Raw genomic sequence first — 23,258 nt, forward strand, 5'->3', positions numbered from 1 at the left:
GTCTTGGTAACACATTCAGATGGACCACTTGAAGATAAGCACGTGTGATCACATTAAACATGCAATCTTTATGTCACCACCTGAACTAGCAGTTCTGTCTATTCGTCTTATTTAGGTCCAGTTGTGCACAATCGGCTGGTTGGTCGAACTGACAAAGCACCAAATTACCTTATAACAAGTCCTGCTCACTGTTCTTAGGTTCTAAGGATTGGTTAACGTAATTCTATTGGTCAATCTTGACTTAACTAGTCTTACTTGGGGTGCTCAATTGAGGATTTAGACTAGCCTGTCACACGCGTTAGATGGATAAGGATCCTGAGGGATCAAATGGAGTGTGGCGAAGCAAAGGTTTTTTTGAGCCTAACACTAGAGACCCATGGTGGATCTATCGATCCAAGCCCTACTATATAATTAGTAGGGTTTATTTTATCGACTAAGGTACCTTATGGGTCTTAATCCAGTTTTGAGTCTCAAAAAATGGTACAATTTTACCTACAAATTCTAAGCTCATTGAGTCTAAAGCATGTAAGTACATGGGATTGCCGATTATGTAAAAGAGACCATGTCTTCATCCATAGGATCCCAAGTGTCCGGATCAATTGAAAGTTTGATTTTATTTGAACTACTCATTTTCAAATGATATCCACATTCTTTACAAATATACATTTTTGACTTAAAAAATTTCTTATTAAATATTCAAAGGCTGAATATCGAAGGGCCTGGTTGTAACACTAGATCCTGTAGATAACTCATTTGATTTTTTTGATCTCCTGCCAGTCTCGACTTGTGTCTAAAAGGGCCGAAGAAATAAATGCACATGGTGGATATACCACAAACATTGCGATGGTCCCACGGAGCTTTCGTACACGAGTGAGGGATTGAGTGTCTACATCGAAGGGTAGACCGTGGACATCCAGGCATCCCGTGTTGGAGAAAACTCTGTGGGACCTACCGTGATGTTTGTGTTGCATCCGCTTCGTCCATTGTTTTGGCCAGCACATGTTGGTACCTGAGCCTAAAACTCAGGTGGGCAATATCAAAGGAGCCGTTAGTTAGGATGGACGCCCTCGGAACCCTCTTAAATTACTAAAAATAATTTACGCTCATCATTCAAATTTTCGATCGTCCTTTACTATTTCTTTTGCCAAGTCCTCAAGTGGTAGGAATGATAGACGGAGGGGATATCATACACGCGCACCTCTGGTGGGCCCCACAGAGCTTTTTGTTGCTCGGGCTCCGTGCAACTGCTGGGGGAAATTCGCGTCCGTTAAACGTACTTGTACTTTCACCGAGCCCTATCACGCGACATAGCCGTTAGGCATACAATTCAAAAAAAAAATTCACGATGTTGAGGAAAATTACCGACCTACTCCTTCACCCCAGCCGCCTTTCCTCACTCGTCCCTCAAAGCATTCCCTGCAAAACCCCAATTTCCCGCCGAATAAACCCCCAATTCCCGCCAGATTCAAGTTTAAAAGCTCTGTGCATCAAGGGCAGTTTAAAGGAAGCCCTCTTAGAAATGGCTATTCAAGGAGCACGCGTGAAGTTCGACGGCTACGATTCGCTCCTAACGGAGTGCGTAAACCAGAAAGCCATCAGAGAGGGCCAAAGGGTCCAAGGTCACATGATAAAAACCCGTTATCTACCGCCCATATACCTCAAAACAAGGCTCATTGTCATGTATGTAAAATGCGACTCGCTGGAAGATGCACGGCAGGTGCTCGATGGAATGTCTGAACGGAACGTTGTGTCTTGGACAGCCATGATCTCTGCTTATGCGCAGAGGGGGCACCGATCCGAGGCTTTGAATCTTTTTGTGCACATGTTAGAAACAGGTACCATTGGAATTTTGTGGCCCATGAGTATTTTCGATTGAATTCATATTTTCTTTCATTGATTCTATGGGCTTTTTTTTTTTCCGAATCAATGAGATGGGGGCATGGTTTCTGCATTTAAAAGGAGAGATTGCAGTGCCAATATGCTTTTTGGGTCTTCTCGACCAAGCGGCTGCAAGGTCTCATTTTTCTTAATCTTAACTCACCTTGTAGCTAGTTAACCTTCTGAAATTAAATGACAAGAAGTATAAAGTCAAGAACATACACTTAGGTCTTCCATAGTTGCTAATCTGCAGCTGCAATTGCTCTCACTCAGGCAATTCAAAGTTCAAACGGTGTTTTCCTTCATAACTAATAATGATCACATAATTATTGGGTGTCAATGCCATATTAATCTTACAAATATGACTATTAAATCCTAATTGTTGTCAGAAACAATGCTAATTACCCATGACTTGTTACACATGAGTTCCCATTGAAACTCCTGGAAGATATGTAAAATGTCCATAGCAATTGTCTGGTTGGCCCCACCTAGATGGGTGATGAGCGATGCCTGAAAAATCATGTTGTGTTTTGAGTGAACCTAACTGCTGGATCATAACATGGCCCGAATACGAATGATTAGGATTGCTTGGATTCCCTGATTGTTTGGACATATCCATTTGATGATGGGGCCCCTAGACTTGTGGTCTGATCTTTTACCCATTTGTAATGTGTGCCATCAAATGGTAACACATGTGTACTAAGGTCTGTGATGAGCCATGTGCAATTAGCATTTCATTTTGCTTAGGAAGGTTTAGTAGCATTAATGTAGCATGTCCTTTTGCTTATGCAACCCATCATTGGAGTACTTTCATAGCAACACACACCACACATTTAATTAGCACATAGATCGTTCTGTAGTGTTTAGTGTGCAATGCCATAAATTATTTGAAGTATGCTAATTGAATTTTTGATAATCACCATAGCCTTGTCCTAGCTATTTTGTTTTGGCAAAGTATGTGATAGAAGTTTGGAGCATACATATATGGTTATCTACATTATCGATGTTTCAAATTTAGTAGTCAAAGGTTGGTTGGCACAAGATTCCAAGACAGATTATTGTCCATAATTAAATATGGGATTGAGCAATCAAATTGAAGATTTCCTTTGCCATGTGTAATGAGAGAAGCTGGTGAGAGGTCCAACGCCCTAGTCAAAGGACTATAATTATCATTGCTTTGTATGAGGATGTCTTTGCCTCCCTTGTATAATGCAGTTCTCATTTTATCTTTTATAGATCTTGATAATCATATAAAAAGGAAGGAGAAATCAGCTTATTGGTTCCATAAACAAAAGCGTGGCATTCCAAAGGGCAATTTGTGAGGCCTATATTGAATAGTTTCACTTTCAGTTGTATGCCTACAGATAAAGCTGAATGGCTTGAAAGAATATTTGAAGAGGAAAAAGTTAAAGAAGAGTTGTGGATGAGACAACGTGCCTAGGCTGGATGGTTTTTCTATGGCCGTCTTTCACCCATGCTAGGAAGTCTTGAAAGACGATATTGTGGGTGTAATGAATGAGTTTTACGGAAGATTGTCAATGAGCAAAAGGATGAATGCTACATTCATCGCTCTGATTCCTAACATTGAAGAAAAATTAGAATCGGCCTTTAACTAGTGCATATAAAATCTAAGCAAGGTCCTATTGGTAAACATAATATAATCTGGTTTTGGCAGGACCTGTGGATAGATGATGTTCCCTTAGTTGATCTCTTCTTTCTTATCCTTGGACCAGGATGAGAAAGATACCGAGTGCTATGAGATGTTCAGGGAGTAGTTGTTTCGAATATCAAGCTATGAATTTATCCAACAAAGAGACTTGCCTCTTTGGGATCTTATGAACTTACCAAGTAAAGTTGCAATCAAGCTAGGTGATGAGCACAGAAAAATGTGGATACATTCTTCAAACAGGGCTTTTAAGGGATAGCCAATGATGCAAATTCTCTCTTCCAATGCTGGGATGTACTCTCAATGCACAAAGATTTGGCATGTCCCTATTCCATTGAGAGTGCGAGCTTTTTCCTGGCTGGCATCAGCCAACACGATCCTCTTGCTAGATAATTTGAAGAAGTGTCAGTGGGTGCTGCCAAACATGTGCTGAAAGAATGAAGAGTGTTGATCATCTGTTTCTCCATTGCTATACTGGGAGGATAATATGGTGTCATTTTTTCAATCTATTTGGCCTTGCTTGGACTCTTGGTGGCTCTCTTCCTGAGGTGATTAGCAGTAGGAATGTGGGTTGTTCAAGGATAGGTGAAGCACTGTGTGGAAGATGGTTCCATGCCGAATTATGTGGAGCTTGTGATGAGAGAGGAATAGAAGGATCTTCAATAGTAATTGCATCTCAGCTGGTGCAATCAAATGAGGCATTTTGTATATGATAAAATTGAATTTTGGAGAGAATGGTTTTGAAATTTTCAATCTATTTCATTGAGTATGGTCCTCTGAATATATACACGAGGAATTGTGCCAATCAATGATATTACAATCAGTTACACCCTAATTTCAATCTACTAAAAGAGGAAAATATACAAAGGGGAAATAAAAAATTTCCCAATATTTTTAATATTCCTAATACTCCTCCTCAAGTTGGTGTGTGATGGTTTGCAATGCCCAACTTGCGATTAAAAGATCAAATCGTTCTTGACTAAGAGGTTTCGTGAAGATATTCGCAAGTTGTTGATCGGTGGGCATGAATGAAGTACACAGAGCGTTAGAAGATTATTTTTCATGGACAAGATGATAATCAATCTCTATATGGTTGGTCCGTTCATGAAAAGCGGGATTGTTTGTGATGTGAATGGTTGCTTGATTATCACAATAAAGGTGCGTAGGCTGGCTATATGGAATGTTGAGATCTCGTAAAAGAGTTTTGAGCGAAGTGAGTTCACACGTAGCATTAGCCATTGCGCAGTACTCAGCCTCAACAGATGATCGTGTAACAACGGTCTGCTTTTTTTTTTTTTAAATTCTTCAAGAGATAGGATTGGCATCATAAAGTATCTTGTAGTAGAACACTGTCTTGGGACAACTGACCCAATCAGAGTCACATTAAACAGATAGTTGAAGAGAGCTATCAGAAGATAAAAAATGCGTTTGCCAGGAGAAGACTGAGATATTGTAACACATGAATAACAACATCATAATGAGGTTGGCAAAGCTGATGCATGAACTGACTGAGAATGTTGACTGGATAAATAATATCCGACCTTGTTATAGTTAACTAGGTGAGTCGTCCAACAAGGCGTCAATACATAGATGGGTCCTGAAGATCTCCTTGGTCATCAGTCAAAAGCAAATTTTGTTCCATAGAAAATGAGCAGGTTGAGTTATGAGATGATCGCTATCCTTGAGAATGTGTATTTGCGTTGACTTGAGAAAATTCTGGTTGGGGAACAGGCCACCTCAATGCCTAAAAAATATTTTAGTGGACCGAGGTCTTTAATGCAGAACTTGGTATGTAAAAATTCCTTTAAGATAGTGATGGTTGATTGACTGTTGCAAGTGATAATGATGTCATCTACATAAACAAGGACGGCAACGAAGATAGTTCAATCAGAATAAGTGAAAAGTGAATAATTTGTTGAGGCTTGATGATAGCCAACTTCTTTGAGAGCAGAGGAAAAATGGTTAAACTAGTTTCTTGATCATAGAGCGACTTGTTTAGACGACAAACGCATTGCTCCCCCTGTTTGGAAAAATCGGGTGGAGGGTCATATAAACTTCTTCTTGAAGGTCCTTATGGGGAAAAGCGTTGTTGACATCTAGTTGATGTCTTGTCCAATGGTGAATAGCGACTACAACTAATAAACAACAAACAGTGACAAGTTTTGCAACATGAGCAAATGTCTCATGATAGTCTAACTGTTTAATTTGATTATACCCCTTTGCCACCAAATGTGCCTTGAATTGTTCAATTGTACCGTCAGCACAGTGTTTGACTTGGTACACCCATTTACAACCAATGGTTTTTGTTTTTTCGAGTGGTAAATGTTGTAACGTCCATGTGTGATTCTTATCTAATGCCTCAATTTTTGCTGCCATTGTGTCATGCCAATGAGAAAATTTCATCGCTTGAGAAAAGGATGCTGGCTCATCATGGGAAGAGATGGAAGAAAGTAAGGCAACATGATTAGTAGAAAAATTATTATATGAGAGGAAGTTAGATGAAGGATGGAGAGTACCCGTAGAGGGCTATGAAGAAGGTGAAGCATGGGAGGAGGTGGGTGGTATTGTGGGACAAACATTCTTTGAGGCAGGTAGGTCGAGTGATTGCACGTTGAGAATGACGAAGGCTAGATGAAGATGTAACCATGGAGGGTAGAGGGTCGGGATTAGGAAGTGATAAGGAATGATCAAGGGTTTTCTCAAGGATTGGCATGGGAATGACAGAAGCGGATGCATCAGAGGTGACAGTCGGGTACTTGGAAATGTGTTCTCGACGAACGTGATGTCTCGAGAGGTGAAGATACATTTCATTTCAAGATCATAAACGCGATAAACTCGTTACCCAAAAGGATAACCAACAAACATGCATTTAGAAGCATGGGACGCAAATTTGTGTCGATGAGAGATAAGAGTATGGGCATAACACAAACATCCAAAGACTCGAAGATGATCATAGGATGGTTTTCTTTTGAAAAGCATTTCATATGAAGTTCTACCATCCATATTGGGAGTGGATATACGAATTATGGGATAAGTAGTAGTTCAAACGCATTCCTCCCAAAACGATAAAGGTAAATATGCTTGAAAACGCAAAGCTCAAGCAACCTCAAAGAGATGTCGATGTTTGCGCTTAGCAACCCCATTTTGTTCTGGGGTTTCAACACAAGTGTGTTGATGAAGTATGCCATTTTCTTGAAAAAAATCTTGCAATGAGTTGGAGAGAAACTCAGTGTCATTATCAGTATGAATTTGGTGAACCTAACATTGAAATTGAGTCATAACCATGGCACAAGAATATGTTTCAAATTTGAAACGCATGAAATAAACCCAAGTGCAACGAGAATAATCAACGACAATGGTGAGAAAATAGTGAGCATTGGTATGGGATGGCGTGGGATACGCACCCCAAATGTCATAGTGAATCAAATGAAAAGAAAGTGCACTTTGAGTGCAACTTAATGGAAAATAACGACGAGTTTGCTTAGCCCTTTGACAAACATCACAAAAGGAAGAAGAAGGAAATGTAACACTTGAAGTGGACAATATTTGAAATAGGCGAGATGCAAATGGGTAACTGAGACACATATGCTAAATGTTGGGGCTTACAAATTGAGTAGCGGGCATGGCTGATAGGGTGGGGTGGAGACTGGGTTTGAATGGTAGTGATAGAGTCTATCTCGTACTTCACCTACTCCAAGCAGCTTCCTCGAAGACAGGTCCTGAAAAACACAGAAGGTGGAAAAAAAATATGACAATACAATTTGAATTTTTGGTGAGTTGATTGATATACAGGAAATTAAAATGAAAATTTGGAATACAAAAAAATCATGTAGAGTCAAATATGCAAATAAAGAGACTGAGCCGACATGAGTGATGGGGGTGACATCCCCAATTGGTGATGTGATGGGTTTAACATCAAAAGTTTGTGTTGAGTGTGTAAAGAGTGAGAGATTAGGGGATATGTGAGCAGATGCTCCACTATCTACGATCCAAGTGGTGGGAGGGGAGGAAATAGTTGAAAAGGCCGACATGCTAGATAAAGTGGCCATAAATTAGGAAAAAAGCACCTAAAATGGCCTGAATAGATGAAAAGAAATGCGAGCAACAAATGAAGATTCGTGTACATATCTCTCCAATGCAACGATCGTCGGGGTGACGAAAGAAATTCAACAGTCCACAATACCTAGTTGAGCTTTCCAGTCGGATTTAGGTCCATAGTGAATCGGGTCCAAAGCGAATTGTTATTGTGCATATAGGGGGCGGTGGCAGTTGCTGTGAACTGTGTATAGAGGAGATAGCAGATATGGCGACAGGACAACGAAGATGCTGGCGATCACAAGCACTTTGCACGGTAGGGAGAACTGCTCATGCAATGCACAAAGCCAATGCGCGTGCAGAGTGCTAAAGCAAGGTTCCACAAAGCAACTTGTGTCCGTTGTTGGAGTGAAGAGGCAAAGGCCCCAATGTTGCTGATCTGAGAAGAAGATGCTTGGATCGTGCGAGAGTGGAGTAGCTGATCGTAAGCAGGACTGATGCAAAAACAATGGCTTGCTATAGACACTGTAGATGCAGGCGGTGGTCGAATCCGACAATAGATGAACGCTTAGAGGTGGGCGGAGGTGGTGGGTTCGACAGAGATAAGAGAGGAGCGTCAATGAGGGGTTGCCGATGTCAGGTTAGCCAAACGGATGCATCACTGAGCAGAGCTGTGATCGTTAACAATGATGGTGATAGAAGGGAAGGAGGTGCAACGAGGTGATGGGGCAACCGGTGTTAATAGCAGAAGCGGGGATTCTCCGGCGTGGTTTGATGGTGACACGACAACAAAGATATCGGATGATTGAGGGCCAGAGATGGATTTTGGGGTGCTGCGACAAATTGGGTGCCGATTTCGAACAGCGGGAGGTCGGCAGCGAAGGGTTTTAGGGACGGGTCGGTGAAGATGGGTCTAGGTTGCAGCAGTTTGTGCTGGAGGAAGTAGACGATGGATGGTGATGCTAGTTTGTGCTAGTCAGAATGGACACGCCGGATTGTGACAGCTGAAGATGGGGATGGTGGTTTGCTGGAGGTGATTCTCCAGATGGATTGAAGATGTGTGTAGAAGGTTCACAAGTGCAACGCGATTATGGTTCCCGGAATTTTTATGGGGGCTCCTGCCGACTTGGGTGATTAACGAATCAGAGGCCCTTGATTGGAGACTGGGTTTTATGGGGGATCCCGCCGACTTGAGTTTCCACATTTTTATGGGGGCTCCTGCCAGTGTTGCTAGCAATGATGATGAAAGAAATCATAGCATTGTTCTGAATTTTTCGGTATATTTCATTGAGTATTGTCCCCTGAATATATACACGAGGAATTGCCCCAATCAAGGATATTACAATAAATTACACCCTAATCAAATCTAATAAAAGAGGAAACTATATAAAGGGGAATTAAAAATTTTCCTAATATTTTTAATATTCCTAATAGTATATGTTAATGGGCTGGGTGCTAGCAGGGAATGAGTTCCATAGTCGCTCTTTTGAGGAAGCTTTGAGGGAATGGAGTGGTAGAGGATTTGTGCTATCTATTTTAGCTGCTTTTCCTTGGATCTCTGTTTTTGTGCTGGCCAGTTTTCATTGTAGTGACAAGAGAATCACAGTGCATTGGTTTGCCTTCAGTATTGTTTTTGTCAAAGTTCGTATTCTGTCTTCTTCTTTTTTTCTCCATCTATGAGATGAAATGTAATGTGATAAGGTTGGTCTGGGAATGTCCAAAGCATGGCCTATAATGCTATTTATTTTGATAATTTTAATTGATGGAATCATCTTACTTCACTGGATTAATTATAGGTTGAAATTCTGGCAGGTACGCTGCCGAACGAGTTCACATTTGCAACCGTACTTACTGCTTGTAACGGGCCTTTTGGGCTTGAGTATGGGAGGCAAGTTCATTCTCTTGTAATCAAGAGCAACTTCGAATCACACATATTTGTCGGGAGCTCACTTCTCGACATGTATGCAAAAGCCAGTAGAATCCATGAAGCTAGAGGAATATTCGACAAATTACCTGGAAGGGATGTTGTTTCATGCACCGCAATCATTGCTGGCTATGCTCAACTTGGTCTTGATGAGGAAGCATTGGAATTGTTTCGCCAATTGCAGAAAGAAGGAATGTCATCAAACTATGTTACTTATACCAGTGTGTTAACTGCATCATCTGGGCTATCTGCCTTGGATTACGGCCGACAAATGCACAATCGGATCATTCGATCTGAATTGCCATCATATGTTGTTTTACAGAATTCTCTAATTGATATGTACTCAAAATGTGGAAACCTGATTTATTCTAGGCGAGTTTTTGATAACATGTCCGAGAGAACTGTGATATCTTGGAATGCAATGCTTGTGGGATATGGCAAGCATGGTCTGGGAAGGCAGGTTCTTGAACTTTTCGAGTCAATGAGGAGAGAAGAAGTCAGGCCTGATAGCGTCACTTTCATGGCTGTTTTATCTGGTTGTAGTCATGGAGGATTAGTGGACGAAGGTTTAGAAACTTTCAATATGATGGTTCATGGGCAAGATATAGAACCAGAAATCGAGCATTACGGATGCGTTGTTGATCTCCTCGGACGTGCTGGGCAGGTGGATAAGGCCTTCGCCTTCATCAAACAGATGCCTTTTGAACCGACAGCGGCTATTTGGGGTTCTCTGTTAGGTGCTTGTCGGGTTCATGCTAATGTTCCTATTGGGGAATACGTGGCAGAACGGCTTTTTGAGATCGAGCCACAAAATGCTGGAAACTATGTAATTCTTTCCAATATTTATGCTGCAACGGGAAGATGGGAAGATGTCATCAATGTTAGGAAATTGATGAAGAAGAAGACGGTGATGAAGGAACCGGGGCAAAGCTGGATTAAGCTGGATAGAACAGTTCATACGTTTCACGTCAGAGATAAGTTTCATCCAAAAAGGGAAGAGATTTCTGCAAAGATATGGGAGTTGTCAGTGAAGATCAAGGAGGCTGGTTACATTCCTGATCTGAGCTGTGTTTTGCATGACGTGGACGACGAGCAGAAGGAGAGAATCCTGCTCAGTCACAGTGAGAAATTGGCTATGGCATTTGGATTGATGGGCACTCCTCAGGGGTTTCCGATTCGTGTTGTAAAGAACCTCCGGATTTGTGTTGATTGCCACAATTTTGCCAAGTTCGTATCTAAGGTTTGTGGGAGAGAATTATCTTTGAGGGATTGCAACCGCTTTCATCATATATCCGGAGGAGTCTGCTCTTGTGGGGATTATTGGTGAGTGGTAAAATTTCTCCATGGATTCGTATAATGAATTTGGGCAAAGGTTGACTGTCCATTGACCATGGACAAGCAAGAAGAATATGCTTGGTGGTGGACGAATTCGCACAAATCTCATTGATCAAGATACCTTTTTTTCTTTTTAAAAAAAAATCTTGATTCAATGGAGGTTTTTTGGTGCGGACTACAAATTTTGGATGGAATTGTGAAGTGGACGAATGTGGAATGTGTTCACAACAATAGAACGTGCACCGAACGTGAATTACAGTAAGATCCATTACTCAAGCATTCATGCCATGACATGAATTCATTTGAAAGAGGGTTATGCGGACGTCAGAAAGGAAAAAAACAGTGCATGCATCGAGGAATTTCAAGTAGAGTTTGTTGGCAGGTCTTCCCAACGGTATTTATACTCTTGGTGCTTGTGGTGGCATGGGAAACTGAACCTGCATTAACTGAGCTAGCATTTTCTTGATCTCCAAATCACAAGCTGGATATGACTTGCCCTTGTCTTTCTTTTGGCTGCTAATGCGAGTTCAGTTTGAATTCCAGTAATGGATTCCACATTTGTCTGTGACAAGGAAATGAATAGTCAATGGATTAACCATCTTTTTCAGATTTCATTCTCAAAGGAGAGAACAAATGTTCCGGGTCTTTATCACTTGCAGCAAGAAGCAGATAGGCTGAAGCGTACTGAAGAAAGTTCCTTCGATATAGATCATGGTAGATCGGAAGCAGAAATAAGGAAAATTTTCACCACAACGGATAGTTGCAACCACATGCTTTTGAGCTGAAGATTTTGGAAAAGCCTGCTAGTTTCTATCTTTTGTTAGCTAAGCTATGCTTGCACATGCAGACAACCATCATCCAAAATCATTGAAAATTGAAATTGCTGAGTAGGGAATCTGTTGTTTAGCAATTGGCGGAAATTTCAGTAGAGGATTGGAAAGCCTATGAACATGATCACACAAACCTCAGGGGTTGTATTTGTGGATTATGTGGGGGTGTCATTTTCTCCCATCGAAGTGAGACTAAAAATGCAAGAATGTTTGAAGATTGGATTGTATTGGATTTCAATTTCTGTGTGCTTAGTTCCTGGGTGGGACAAATCCGGTTTTTGATGATCTAAGTTGGATGCAATGTTTCTACAAGTGTCCATTATTATTTTAGTTACAGTCAGGGGCCCTGTCGCTACACTTTCACCTTGAACAACTGGTTGGTGAATCTACAATCCCAACAGAGCGTTCCTAAACATCTGATGAATGGACTTCTTCACTGGTAGAGATGCATCTTTGCATTTCTCCCTATTTTAGCATGTCGTAGTGACCAAAATACCCTGGGTCATGTACTTAGTGAGCAGACAAGATTCTGACCATTAGTAGGTGAGTTGCACCGTGAACATTCCGTCTCCTGAGAATCGGGTCAGTCCACTGATCAGGTAGGCCAAACATACACTTTAGTCATATTTACGCTAATGGCCTGTTTTTCTCACATAACATGTGTCTCACCTGAATACTGACTATACTGATTTTTCGTGCAGCATGTTCTCCCTGATGAACAGACTGTATACGGTAAAGCTATGCCATGGCGGCTTGTGCACTGCGTATTACCTCTTCAAACTCTGCTGGCAGGACTTGCCATAGCAATTCTTGGAAGATCTCAATGGGCCAGGCTACGCCCCTACTCGGAGGCCCTAGCCCCCTCAGCCAGTTTGAAAAATGTAGCTCAGATTTAGTAAATCTTGTGATATTATTGCGAAATTTTGATCGAATGATTCTTCTTCACCAAATATCCATAACCATTTATCCAACAAGGCCGCATTCATGAGCTTGAGCTTCCTAATACGCAACTCTCCAGCTTCCCTCAGCTTGCACACCTCATCCCAACTAACTAGTTGGAACTTATTCTTGGCTTCTAAACCTTTCCAAAGGAAGGCCATGATGATGATGATCGATATCTTGGTTAACCATTCTAGTAAATGGTGCCTGGGTTAATTTAGGCTTGCTTCAGGGAGTTAGTGTTGGGATCATCAATCAGGTTTTGTTTTTTCTAAGAAGTTTCTATAGGAGGTTAGTGTTAATTAAGCAGTCTTTCCCTTGCGCTACAAGTCATGTCTAGTTAGGAATGAAGTCATAATTATTTCCTAGTTCTGATAGGTGTCTTTTCTCTTTTTGATTGCCAACACAAATATTATTAAAGCTAAACAAAAGAAAAACAATACAAAAAAGGAGGGAAAGAGGGGTGATGAGGAATCAACTTGCTTCAAGCACTGTCGAAGAATTACAATGGTCCCACTAATGCCCAATATATCTTCCCATTTACAGCCCTGGAAACTGTGAGGTGCCCATAGCCCACATCATCACTCTCTCCTTTTAGCCCTTTGGAATACTGCTTCAATGCTTTTCAATTTATTATTGATCCTATTATTCTGCTCTTTCCAAAAGAGACCACCACCCAACAAGGGCTGGCGCCACAGGATTTTCTTTCTTTTTTTGCTTCAATCCCCATCCCTGTGCTAGAGCTACATCCTCAACTGATGCAGGCATAGCTGCTAAAGCTATATCCTCAACTGATGCAGGCATAACCCACTGCGTATGATTCCATAAAACACTTCCATATCTTTGTGGGAAATTCGTAATGATGAATACGTGATTGACTGACTTCCCATCCTTGACATTACAGGAGCACATGTTCAAGATAATCATATTTCTTCTCCGAACATGATTGATGTCAACAATTTATCTTTTGCAACGAGACACCTGAATGCTACCACTCCGAGTGGTCTAGGGAATTGGCGTATTGCCAATGGAGCTTTATGTATGGTCCATCTGCCAATTGTATGTAATCAATAGACTAATCTTGCTGTAAAAATGCCTAATCTTTCTATAAGAATTCCTAATCTTTCCCCCTTCCAACTCCATCTATCCCTACCCCGGATGGATGACAATGTTCTGAATTCAATCATGGAGCCTGGAAAATTCATCAATCTCTTTATCAGTGAGATTCCTGTGGAGAGAAGGAGATCAAGTCGTCTCACTCTCCATCTGATTGAATTCAGCTCTGACACACTCTATATTGGAAGTGAGATGATACAATCTATTAAATTCCCCTGTAAATGGATCTTCAACAATCCATGGATCCCAAAACCTACTCCGAGAGCCATCACCCACATCAAAATGGATTCTTTTCATAAATCCAGGGTGGCCACCCATCACATCCTTCCATATGCCGGTGGCACAATAAATGACAGAGCCAGAGGTACTGAATTCTGTATTTGTCTGTGCTGAACCTCCATAGCCACTTTCCCTATAGAGTTAGGTTCATTACTTCTAAGATCCTTTAGGCCCATTCCCCCTTGGGTTTGTGGACGACAAACCTCCACCTAACCTGGTGTAACTTTTTCTCTTCTTACATACCTTTACATAGGAAATCTCTTTGGAGCCTTTTGATACGCCGTACATGGGCATTGAAACGACAACATGAAATAAACCAGCATATTTGAGAGAGCTGCTTTGATCAAAGGGATATGGCTGCCTAGCACTAGGTATTTGATCTTCCATGCCAAGAGTTTTCTTTCAATTAGTTTCTACTTATGTTTTTAGTAGGATTTCAAGTTAGAGGAGTTACATAGGTGGGCTGGAAACCCTCAACAGTTTCTTTGGTGCTCTGTCTAGAATCACCAATTAAGTAAACTTCAACTGCCCATCTGCTTAATTTGTCACAGCAGTTGCTATGGTTTCTGCGGTTAGTGTTGTGTGATGCATTGCCTTCTTCCTCAGTGAGCATGTATGTCTTCCAACTTCTTCTTCTCCCTCCCTTTTCAAAACAAATTCATTGGAGTGATTAGGTTGGCTCCAAAGCCAAATCTTCCAAAAGTGATAAGGTTCACTGCCACCAGATCATAGTCCACTGCAGGTCTCCCTTGGTACTGGTCAACTAAAATGAAAGATGAGAAGAGGATGAGATATCTGTTTGGTGTCCTCGCTGACCTCACTGACACCACTAAACTATGATCTTTGGTCCTGTGGTTTGGGAAGGAGAGAAATCAGTAAGACACCTCTCTAAGCATTTGGCTGATGCTAACAGAAATGACCTTCGAATTGAGTTGATCATTATCTCCCAAGTTTTCCATCAGTGCAGATAACAACCCAACAAGCCATTAACTGCTCCCTTCTGTGCAAGAAAACTAAGGAGGGTGGGAAGTGGTGGAAAACAGAACTCAATTTCTCAGATGCAGAAGCAAGGGGATTTTGTGTTGCATTTCTGCATTTAGCTGAAAACACAAAAGAAAAGAATGAAGACTCTGAGACCTATCAGATCAATCGGAAGGTTACAAGATGTTACAGCCAAACTTGGTTCCTGAATAAGGAGGTTGCTGGATTTATTTATTTATTTATTTTTCTAATTTTCCCAAATATAGGGTTTCTTTTAGTGGAGGTTGAATTCATGAAGTGGTTGATTAGGCTCAGAAAACGTGTTTGAGGATGTATATACTCCCTTTTAAAAAAGCTGTTAAAAGGATTGGAGTAGGGCTCAAATAGTGATTGTGGATTGGATGTAGCTATCCATGTTAGGGCATGTTTGGACATCAAGAATCCCAGGAAATCAATAGAAAAGGGTTTCCTTCTATGTGACAATTTGGGATGTTTGGGCAGCAAACGAAAAGGTGGATCCCATAAAGTAATCATTAGACTTTTCTATAGTTAGAATTCTCTACAATAGGAAATCAGGTGATGGTTGTCTATTGGATATGACAATTCCATTTGCTATCAATACTGGTATCCTGAAATTGGAATCAAAATTTCAATAGGGATGGAAATAATCCTTGGATAAATATTATTATTTCCTTTCTTTTCCCTTGGATTCCATTTATCCAAACATTGTCCATTAAGATGAATCCAAAAGGAAGACTTTCTAGATGCGCCTCCACTTTTGCAGCAAAATGATTTGTTATCTTCTTTTTCTTTTGCTGCAAAAATGAATATATTGCCCTGGAGCTGCAGCTGCATCAGAGAAATCATTTTAGGTGTTGAGGTCTGTAGGCTCATTTTCCTGTCTCTACCACACACACACACACACACACACACACACACACACACACACACACACAACCGCCTTTGAGAACTCATTTCACATGATGTCTTCATACAATCTAGGCCATATAGGCCCCTTCATCTAGCTTGGCTGTAAGGGTTGGGTTGGGCAAAAAATCACGATGTTTTGCAACTCAGGTGGGTCCCCTTGAAAATCAAGGGTGGGAATTCCCTCCCATCTTGCTATGGGCCACCTGCTTTTTGGATCAGGCCGACTTTTCAACTGTTTTGCAAATCAGGTGGGCCCTATCAAAATCAAGGGTGGGAATTCCTTCCCACTTTGCTATGACCCATCTGATTTTTGGATCAAGCTGACTTCTGAAGCCCTGGGGGTTTTCATGAGGTGACTCATCTAGTGGACAGTTCAGATTTTGTAAATACTTCACGTGAAGTAGTTCTCATGAGAACCTAGGAGGAAAATTTTCTCACAATCTCGACTGTCCATATTCATGCCATTGATTAAAGCTTAGGATCACCTGATTGTCATGATTTTTGCACCATGACTTGCTCCTAACTGTATGAATGAATGAACAGTTTGGATAACAATAGGTCACACACCGTGTGTCATTTAAAAGGTTTGGTGATGTTGTGTGTGTTTATATTCAGTTATGTGCTGATTGTTAATGATGAAATGCTTATAGAGAGGGTTGAATTTATTAACCATTGTAGGCTATCCCTATTATATTCATCTTAAGATGCTGAAGGCTGTATCCGACCTGTTAGCCAACTAAGTCGTTTACCCAACCCAACAGCCCAGCCAGAGCTATTTTGTTGGGCCCCACCCACTTAGTTATTGGACCTCAAAAGGCCCTGCATACTGATTCCTGCTCGGCTCACCAACGGTTACAAGAAATGGAGGAATGTCCTTTTTAGGGCCTGGGCAAAGGAAGATGGTTGATGTCAGATGGGACGTATATGAGTTCCCATATGGTTGAGCTTCTGATGTAGAGCAAGTCACGGACACTTTCATGTCCAAGATGGACCAGAGAAGGCCCGATCAAAGGCAGAACTCATCAAAACCACCAGAACATTAAAACAGGCTTATCTCGCAAACCGGAATGAGTTACTGGACGTACCATATATGATTTTGGGGTAGGACGAGCTACTTTATCCAACCAACATACCTATGCTGGGTTGCAGATACCGAATTTGCCAGATTTCATCATATCGATGGCCGAATTCCATGTTTAGTTCCATTTAGTTTGATTATAACTCTTCTCCTGTTGGGCTTTAGGAGTTGTATCCAACATGAAAAGTGCTTAGAATAATTAGGAGAATGTTGTATCCAACATGAAAAGTGCTTAGAATAATTAGGAGAATAACGTGATTAAGCCACATAGGACACTTACTATATATGTAAATTTATTATTTATAGTAAGTTATGAATTTTAGGGAGTTTTAGTTATAGTTTGTTTCTGATTTCTCTCTTGTTGCTTGGTATCCCTATTTAAAGGGTTGTGAACTTATTTATTTTAATTGATTAGTTAAATTTCGAATTTATTAGAATTTATTTCTATTTTCTTGCTTTCTTTCCTCATGGATTTGAGAAGTATCTGTGAGGAGTCCAGAGAAGTTCCGTGGATTCAGAGTAGTTATCCTTGAGGAAGATGGTGATTGACCTCATCACGTTTATCCTTGCGTCAGCTTCTTTGGGCCCACCATGACGTGTGTGTGGAATCCAAACCGTACATCAGGTGTGCTGTCTCATGCCCACTGTATAGCCTAAAAATGGGACTGTTGCCAAACTCTGGCTAGCCACATCACAGGAACAATGTGAGATCATGCATAAAACTTCTAAACAACGTGGTGTGGCTAGCTGATGAATGGATTGGGAACACGGATTGAATCAGTAAACTATATGACGATTAACATAATGTATGTGTTTTAAAAGTCCACTTGAGCTTTGGATCTGCTTCAATTTTGAGCTCATGCAGTAAAATGAGTTGAGAAATGGATGGACGGCATGGTTATGGCATATACTTCATGGTGAGCATGGTAAGTTACTACATAATCCATGTCCCTGGATTGGATTGCATATAAACAGCACGTTGGGCCCACATGTAATCTGGAAGCTTCTATTGTGGGCAGTCCCCTCGCCATTGCTCCCGGTTGTTCTGTGGTGTGGCCCACCTAAGTTTTGGATCATGCTGTTTTTTTTTTCTTTCGCTGGGAAAGAGAGGGGATGCTGATTTCGTGTTAAATCCAACACCGGTGCTCGGCGGTGTTGGGACATTGCGAAATTTAATTGGGTCATGTGTCTTTGGCCGAGTGTGTACGTACTCAATAACTTCCAAGCATGTTTTGTACGAGGGCCTATCTTTGGCAGCAGCACGTGGCTCATTCAGATCATGCCACATCCTAACATTACCCTGAAACTTAAACAGCTTGACCAAACAGCTCGACTGTATGCGAACTCAAACAGCTTGACCATATGAGAACCTACAAACGTGTATGATCATTCACCTATCCACTTGCACGACGAACTATCACATAAATCACACTTTTCTAAATGGTGCATGCCATTGGCCTTCAGTACTACATAGCCACGTAATCCAGAGTGGGCCCCATTGACTCATAAATCATCTAGGCTTGTGATGATTCCAAGTACTTTTTACGGTCATTTAAACATGATTGTGGTCCTCACCTGAATGTTATTACTGTCATTAGAAGGGGGGCCACGTCATCTTGAACATGACTTCTAACCACCATCTAGCCACATCTGTATCGTTTATCTTCTTTACGATCGATGATCAACGTTTGTTCTCACGTCTAAAAGCTTTTTAATCGATTCCTTTCCGTTTTTATGGAATTCTTGGGAATCCAAGCTTATTCCAGCAATGAAACAAAGTATTGCCGAAAGGGTGTTTGAAAAGATGATAGATGATACACAGCCCCATCTATTGTATATTACGTGGATGGCTTTGATCTATCCCTCCCAACTCCTACATGATCAACGCTCAAGTCGATTTCCGTAAACCTCAAGTAAGATGGCTTTGATCTGTCTTTCTTTTCACCTACACAATCAACGGCTGAGATTATACGAGAGTGCAGCTTGCTTGAATCAAAACAATAATTTATAGTTTTCTCCAACTTGGAGCGGCAATTTCCATCTCACCTTTCCAATCCCATTATAACGTGATGAGGTCTATCACTGTTTTCTTGCTTACCTGGACTCCTCACACTGGCTTATGGAATTCGTGAGAAAAAAATAAGAAAAATAAATATAAATTCTATAAAATTCATAATTTAATTGACGGATGATTAAAAAAGAATTTACAACCCTTTAAATAAGGATACCAAGCCTAGGAAGAAATTTCAAAATTAAACCATAACTAAAACTCCCTAAAAACGTAACTTATTATAAATAGTAAATTTGGTAAAGGTTCTATGTGGCTTAACCATGTTTTTCTCTAAATTTTTCTAAGCACTTTTTATGTTGCACACAATTTTTAAAGCCCAGTGGATAAAGAGTTATAATTAAACTAAAACTTATTAAAAATATTAAAAACAGAAATAAATATAAAATTCGACCATCAATATAATGGAATCTCCCTAATTTGGCGTGTAACCCGCATAGCCGGGTTAATTGGCTAAAGTACTTGATCCTACCCAAAATCATACATCATATGTCTAGTAACTTATTACAATTTGCGAGATATGCATGTTTTAAGGTTCTGATAGTCTCGATGACTTCCACTTCATATCGGGCCTTCTTTGATCCATCTTGGGCATGAAAGCATCCACCGCCCACCCTACATCACATTACTTGTTTCGTGTTTCCTCACAACCAGTTGTAGATTAGCTTAACATACAACTGTCTCCCGTGCCAGGAGATCCAACCAGCGCCCCACTTTTTCGGAAGCTATGATGTCATGTACACGTGTGATGCTGGCATGTATGGCGGGTTGCATGTTAGGATAACCTACAACCGGTGTAGTTGATCATTGCTCCAATAGCTATTACCAGTTTGGTGGTTGTACCTTAGAATGCAACTCGATGCCGTCCACTTCGGGTGAGCCACCCTGAAAATCACGGCCCATCTTTGGTCGTATTAAGGAATCATATAAAAGATAATGAATGTTTGATTCATGATTAGGGAATATGTTCGTCATTTTTCTTTAACCTTTGCTTTCCTTTTATCTTAGTGTATTTGATTAGTCGAGATGGACAGTGAGCTCCTCTACACACGTGCTAATGTGGCACACATGTGCAAAATCTGGACTAGTCATCAAGTAGAGCCTATACTAAAGTGGCCAGTTTCACTTATAAGGCTAGATACTGGTGTTGGAGACTCGCATGTTTGGAAAGCAAATGGCTAATGGTATATATGCAACTTGCACGTGTGGCCCATGTAGCGAGCTGGCCAATCTTAGTCTTGAGTCATGGAATGTATATCTTGAGACCCGTCTGATGAATGGACCGGATCTGGTATAGGTGTGCCATGTTGACCCTCGTTGCACCATGTCCTCCTTCCATCTCATGCCATTTGAGGACATTTCAATATTCCTCGTACAGTCAATATTCGGTCACGATCGGTAGAAGAACGGTCTTGTCTCATCAAGCTTGGATGGTGATTAGACAATAGTCATTAATTTGCATAAGAGCTTTGCTGAAACCCAGACGAGTGTGCAATTTGGCACGTGTACAAGTCACCACATCTGTCAGTGTGGACAACGGGTGCAATATCGAAGCCGTCTATCAGGTGCATTCTGACCGTGTTGGTGGGCCCACTGTCAAAAACAGTTGGACGGCCAAGTAAGAAAAATTCAGCTAAGTTTTTCTTTCCAACCTTACATTTGCCACGGAAGTGGTGGGCCACCTGATGAGTTGACCGATTTGATTCTTGGACCAGAGCATCTATGTGGTAGTATGCCTCCAATGAATGAATTGGATCTTATAACAATGTGCCATGCTGGGACATCTGTGGGGTGTGCACGAGCCGCTATGCACACGCGTGTGGGCTTAGTAAATCTCTTTCTTAGTAAAGAGATTATTAGCCGGTGCTTTGGTTTCTCTTCAAACTAAAGAAATCAATTGGAAAGCATTAAGAGCCTCCTTTTAATTAAAAAAGAAGAACAAAAAGAGAAAATGACTTCCTTTAATATAATTTGAATTAGTGTGTAATAAAGGAGGTGATTGACGATCAGGCTTGCTGGATTAGTGTTAATTATGTGGGGGCCGCAATCACCATAGTCTTAACTGAGTCCTTCGACGTTCGAGTTAGGCCAAAAACGGAGGAGGATTAATGCTGGTATGCAGTTGTGCTGCCTAAAAGTTCTCTGATGTTCCCTTGAGATACACATGAGAAGTGGTGACCAGGTCCGTTGATTTGGTGGGCCACCAGGATTATGGTCAATGGGCCAAAGATGAAAGTGATGGGACTGCTCTGACCATCCAGTTGTAGCTTTTAATGATTCAATTCGGATCGGTGCTCTATCCGTTCCCCTCTAATCTAAGGTCACCTTTCAGACGGATAGGACAGTCTACTCCCCTGGTTTTTTTTTGTTATGATTTTTCCATGCGATGGCCCACGAGAATAATGGCCTGGACCATAATTGACGCAGGGATGAACGTGATGAGGATAATTACTCCGAATCTACGGAGCTTCTCTGGACTCCTCACAGAGACTTCTCGAATCCACGAGGAAAGAAAGCAGAAAATAGAAATAAATTCTAAAAAATTCGAAATTGATTAATTGATTAATAAAAACGAGTTCACAACCTTTTAAATAAGGGAACCAAGCAATGAGAAAAAAATCAGAATCAAACTACAACTCAAACTCCTAGAATCCGCGACTTACTATAAATAGTAAACTTACTATTTATAGACAATCGTGATGTCTACTAGTGCACAAGGTTTTCGGCCAAAAATAGTAAGTGTCCTATTTGGCTTCACTAAACCGTTCTCCTAATTATTCTAAGCTCTTTTCACATTGGGCGCAACTCCTAAAGCCCGACGGATGAAGAGTTATAATCAAATTAAAACTTACTATTTATAGTAAAAACGAAATTAAAATAGGAAAATGACTATCGATGCAGGGGTTTTTCGCAATTCCGGGCTGCGTAACCCTGTATAGCAGGGTTGGTTGGCTTCAGTAGCTCGTTTTACCCCAAAATCATATATTTGACGTCAGATAACTCATTCTGGATTGCAAGATACGCCGATTTAAGGTTCGATGGTCTGGATCACTTCTGTCGTCGACCGGGCCTTTTCTGATCCATCTTGGCCATGTAATTGTACGCGACCCGCTCTACATCAATAATATGCTGAAGTTTCTAAGAAAGTGTACTTCGGAGCCATTATCAAGAGATTCATATTGTAGATGCCACGTTTCAAGAGTCGGGCTAATCTAATCATCAGGTGGGTAACATGTGTATATTATATTTGGAATGGCAGCCATTCATTTGTTCTGTACATGTGTGGCCCAGCTAATAATACTACTGTCGTTAGATGTTTTAAATCAATTAAGCAACAAGGTCCATTGATGTCGTCAACAAACCAGTCGCATTTGTCGATGGCGCCATTGAACATCTACTTAATCCCATTGAAAAAATTCAAAATTTCTTTAATTAATTGCTAGACTATTTGGATATTTGTTCGATACCATCGAGATCCATCGAAGTGCAATCGAAAAATTTTGATTTTTTATGTTTTGTCTTTTGACTGTTTTGGTGCTTGTTCAATGTCATTGAAGTGAGTTCAATGTCATGGATGGCCTGTCAATACCATTGAAATCCTATCGAAGGTGCCATCAAATGTATACGCAAAGTTATACAAAATTGCATATGTGCATGATTTATTTTCGATTTTGATTATGATTCTTTCTAAGGCTATATATGAGAGTAGGGGTGTAATTAGGATTGAGGTATATCGCATAACTTTTTCAAATCATTCTCAAATTTTGTAGGTGTGGCTTAGGATGATTCGAGGCTTGTTCGAATCAAGTAATTTTTAAAATCTTATAATTTCTACTTTCATTGTGGTTATTTGCCACTTTGTGCCTCTATTTTTTTCCACCTTAAAATCAGTATATTTATTTGCTTGATTGGTTAGATTACTTCACTTGGTTTATCCTGCTTCCGCAGTCCCCCAACACCTAATGGCCCGAAACTTTTGGCCGCGGCATCCAACCAGTGTGGGTTACCTGATGAGTGTGCTCGTACACGTGTGCTTCATATTTTCACGTGTGAGGCAAGTAGCATTCCTCGTCACGAGTGACGAAGTTGACGGTCCAGGTAGAATGCTACTTGTTGAATGGTTAATTAGGATTGTCGATTAGTTTCATTCCGACCGTTGCACGTTTGCACTAGACAGTTGGTGAACGGTCCCTATCATT

General features: G+C 40.8%; 1 protein-coding gene across 1 annotated transcript; it reads left to right on the forward strand.

Annotated features, from left to right (window-relative positions):
• The first annotated feature begins 964 nt into the window (after window positions 1–964).
• Window positions 965–10,967, forward strand: LOC131220840 (putative pentatricopeptide repeat-containing protein At3g13770, mitochondrial). Its single transcript, XM_058215689.1, has 2 exons — window positions 965–1,835; window positions 9,392–10,967. The coding sequence occupies exons 1-2, from the start codon at window positions 1,346–1,348 to the stop codon at window positions 10,828–10,830; spliced, it is 1,929 nt and encodes a 642-aa protein (XP_058071672.1). The 5' UTR covers window positions 965–1,345; the 3' UTR covers window positions 10,831–10,967.
• Window positions 10,968–23,258: the final 12,291 nt, after the last annotated feature.

The sequence above is a fragment of the Magnolia sinica genome, chromosome 1 (assembly GCF_029962835.1).
Source record: "Magnolia sinica isolate HGM2019 chromosome 1, MsV1, whole genome shotgun sequence".
NCBI classification, from domain to species: Eukaryota; Viridiplantae; Streptophyta; class Magnoliopsida; order Magnoliales; family Magnoliaceae; genus Magnolia; species Magnolia sinica.